The following is a 3,425-nucleotide window of genomic DNA, read 5'->3' as shown; positions in this document are numbered from 1 at the left end:
TTCTGGACATCCCAAGAGAACATGTTATCATTAAGTTGACGTTCTTTAAATAACTCAATCAAAGTATTAGTGTCCCCAAGTTCAATCTTTGCTCTTTTTATTCTTTGAATAAAGTTGTACGCATCACTCCTTGTGAATCCAATATTTTTGACACCTCCAACTTCATTAGCAATGAAGGAAAATGCATCAGTGGTTCTTATCCCAGCATCTGTCATTGCTTTAAGAACAACCAGTTCAGGTATCTGATTTTCAATATTTCCTTTGGATATTAAGATCAGGCAACTTCTTGAAACCAGCTTTTGAACAAATAAAGTCCTTGGATTTTAAATTTATGGAATTGGGCCAGTAACTGTGATAATCCTTACGAACACTAAAACCAAGATTATATCCATACTTATGATAAGCCTCGTATGCCTCTTTCTCATTAACATAAACATCCTGATAAATAAGCAATAAATGAATTATACAATACGCAACCAATAAGCAATAATTAAGCAAAGCAATACCCAACCAATACGCAACCAATACGCAATAAAATCACAACATATGCGCAATTAATACGCGATGTATACCAATTCAATACGCACATAATACGCAATGTATATCAAACAGACAAGCAATACATACGCAATTAATACGCAACAAAGCTTTGCGATAAGAAAATCGAACTACAAATTCGTTATTGTACCCTAGCTCAATAATACTATAAAGGAAGGGAATATCGAGTCTTGCTTCTAAAATCAATTACAATTTAACATTATGTACATTGTTGATAATAATTACATCAAGAAGGGAACATCTAAAATATTTGTACCCTAAAATAATTACATCAGAAAAATGACTATGTAAAGAAATTTGATTGCAATATTGCTATAAAAAAAACTTTTAGAAGGCGAAGTTTACCAATAAGCTGAACTTTTCGTCTAGTATCACTGGTTCTACGTGTTCTGCTTCATGTTCACTTGTTTCCTGGACGTCGGCATTCTCCAGGTTATCGGCTTCCTCCGAGACCTGCGAAAATATTGTCTGCTCATAAAAACCTGCATCCTCCTCCAGATCCAGATCAATCTCCATCTTCATCAGCATTTTTTATGCGAAAATTTTGACTGCTCTGCGAAAATTTTGACTCTAAGCATTATATATTGCGGTGATTCGCGCCTTAAATTCTGAAAAAATAAGCGCCAAACACCTAAAACTTTAATATTACATGCATACCACCATATATTATTTTCATATCAAATATACCACTCATATTTCTTTCCTATCACTCATATATTTCATTTCTACCACTCATATTTGATATGAAAATGAACTAAGGATGGTATGTATGTAATATTAAAGTTTTAAGTGTTAAATATGTAAATAGAGTAGTATAAAGTGGTATGTATGTAAATCTCCCTTAAATTTAACGTTATCTCCCGGGTCGGGCTGAAAGACGGATCTGATTTACGAGGTTTACGCAAGTCAATTGACTTTTTAACCCAAGCAATCTAACACATATATGTGATCGAATTCCACACAGAACAATTTCTCCTCCACCGCAACGCGAACCCAGCGGGCTCTAAAGAAAAACAACAAGCGAGGAAGACAAGAGAGATTAAGTGAGGGATTGAGAGGGCCGGTCGCATTCATCTCCTTTCTCCCGCTTATTTCAAGCTTATACATCGCTGAGAACTAGCAGTTGTTAACCTCACATTGGGAATCTGCTCTACTAAGTCCGAGAGGTTTCTTTTTCTTTTTGATGGCCGATGCTCTCCTTCGCCTTACTCTTCTTCTTCCCTTTCGAACGCCGCTTCTTTATCCGGAAACTTCCTCCCGTCGGCTGAAGCTATCAACGCGACCTCATTCCACTGCCCTGGTCGCAGCCGCCGCTTCTCAACACTTCCAACGATCGTCCGGTTTCGTGGTAAGCAGAAACCCTCTTTTGTTCTGGTCTATCTATTTCAATATATACGTTAATTAGAGGGTAATCGATAAAAAAACAAAATCATTGATAACTCACTGGTCCATTTCGATAGTAATATGAATTGTAATAAGTTATCATATTTAGTTCTGTTCTGAGAGTTTATGGAGAACGTGATGCCATGCGAGGGTACTCATTGCTACGGAGCTTGATTCTTTTCCTGTTGAATGCCCTAATGTTGATCATTCATCATATTCCCCAATAAAGGGAGTATGCATTTGGTAGATGAGCTATGTCTTAGGGAGAATGGACCAAAGTGGTCAAAATTGGGCATGATGCTTCAATTGCTAAACTCATATTTAATCCAAAAGCTTAAGCCAATGCGAGATGTCAATCACTTGGTATTTTTATACCAACATTTTATCAACATGAGTATCATGATCTCTAAATAAAGATTGCTGAGAATATGATTGACTGTTGTGACTTTAGTATCCTAAATGAAAATATAGATTTTGTTTTTTTCTTCGTATTAATAAAATCGAAGTTGGAGATGTTTTGATGAAGAAGTAATGAGAACAAGGAGGATCTACATATATTTATTGATTTAGAGAAGATATATGATAAAGTTCCAATATAAGTGCTCTGAGAGTTCTAGAAGAGAAAGGAGTTAGTAATGCTTATATTTAAGTCATTAAGAATATGTATACAGGAGTTATTACTGGTGTTCAAATACAAGATGGTTTAACCAAGTAATTTTCTATTTCAATTGGATTACATCAAGGTTCAGATCAATACCCATATCTTTGTTCTTTAGTTATGGATGTTCTTACTAGACATTTGCAAGAGGATGTACCCTGGTGTATGCCTTTTGCTGATGATATTCTTCTGATTGATGAGACTAGAAAGGGAGTTGAAAGAAAAATTTAATTATGGAGGTCAACTTTAGAGTCGAAATATTTTTGTTTGAGTAAATCTAAAATTAAATATATGGAGTATAATTTTAGTAGTATTAAATCTCGTAGTGGGATTATGACATTGGTGATAAAGTCATTAAAAAGATTATACATTTTAGATGTCTCAAGTCTATTGTTCAAAGCGATGTTGAAATAGATGGGGATATTATTAGTAAAATTCAAGTTGGATGGTTGAAGTGGAGGAATGCATTGGGCTTTTTGTGTGATAGAAAAGTACCTCTCAAACTTAAGGGAAATTTTTTTAAGATGGTGGTGAGACCTGCAATACTTTATGGCATAGAGTGTTGGACATTGAAAGAGAAGCATAAAATTAAGTGTTGTAAAGATGAGGATGCTCAAGTTGATTAGTGGCTTTACACCGACGAAACGAGCATATACATGAAAAAATTGTAGTAGCTCTAGTGATAGATATTAAAGAGAGTTGCCTTAGATGGTTTTGTCATTTAAGATGTCGGCATTCCGATGATCTGTTAGCATAGTAGATTTATTAGATTCAACCTATGCTAAAGTAGGTAGAGGTAACATAAAAAGGCATGGTTAGAAAATAT

At 34.9% G+C, this 3,425-nt stretch overlaps 1 protein-coding gene across 1 annotated transcript; it reads left to right on the top strand.

The window, feature by feature from the left end:
* Window positions 1-1,525: 1,525 nt before the first annotated feature.
* LOC110104615 (thioredoxin-like 2, chloroplastic) lies at window positions 1,526-1,906 on the top strand (the record flags this gene model as incomplete). Its single annotated transcript, XM_020833791.2, is given in 1 exon segment — window positions 1,526-1,906. A coding segment is annotated over 1 exon segment (165 nt), but the record flags the coding sequence as incomplete, so codon positions are not given.
* Between the last annotated feature and the right edge of the window lie 1,519 nt (window positions 1,907-3,425).

This window comes from Dendrobium catenatum, unplaced genomic scaffold (assembly GCF_001605985.2).
Source record: "Dendrobium catenatum unplaced genomic scaffold, ASM160598v2 fragScaff_scaffold_691, whole genome shotgun sequence".
Lineage (NCBI taxonomy): Eukaryota > Viridiplantae > Streptophyta > Magnoliopsida > Asparagales > Orchidaceae > Dendrobium > Dendrobium catenatum.
The sequence above is the reverse complement of the archived record's forward strand: the minus strand, read 5'-3'. Positions and strand labels throughout refer to the sequence as shown.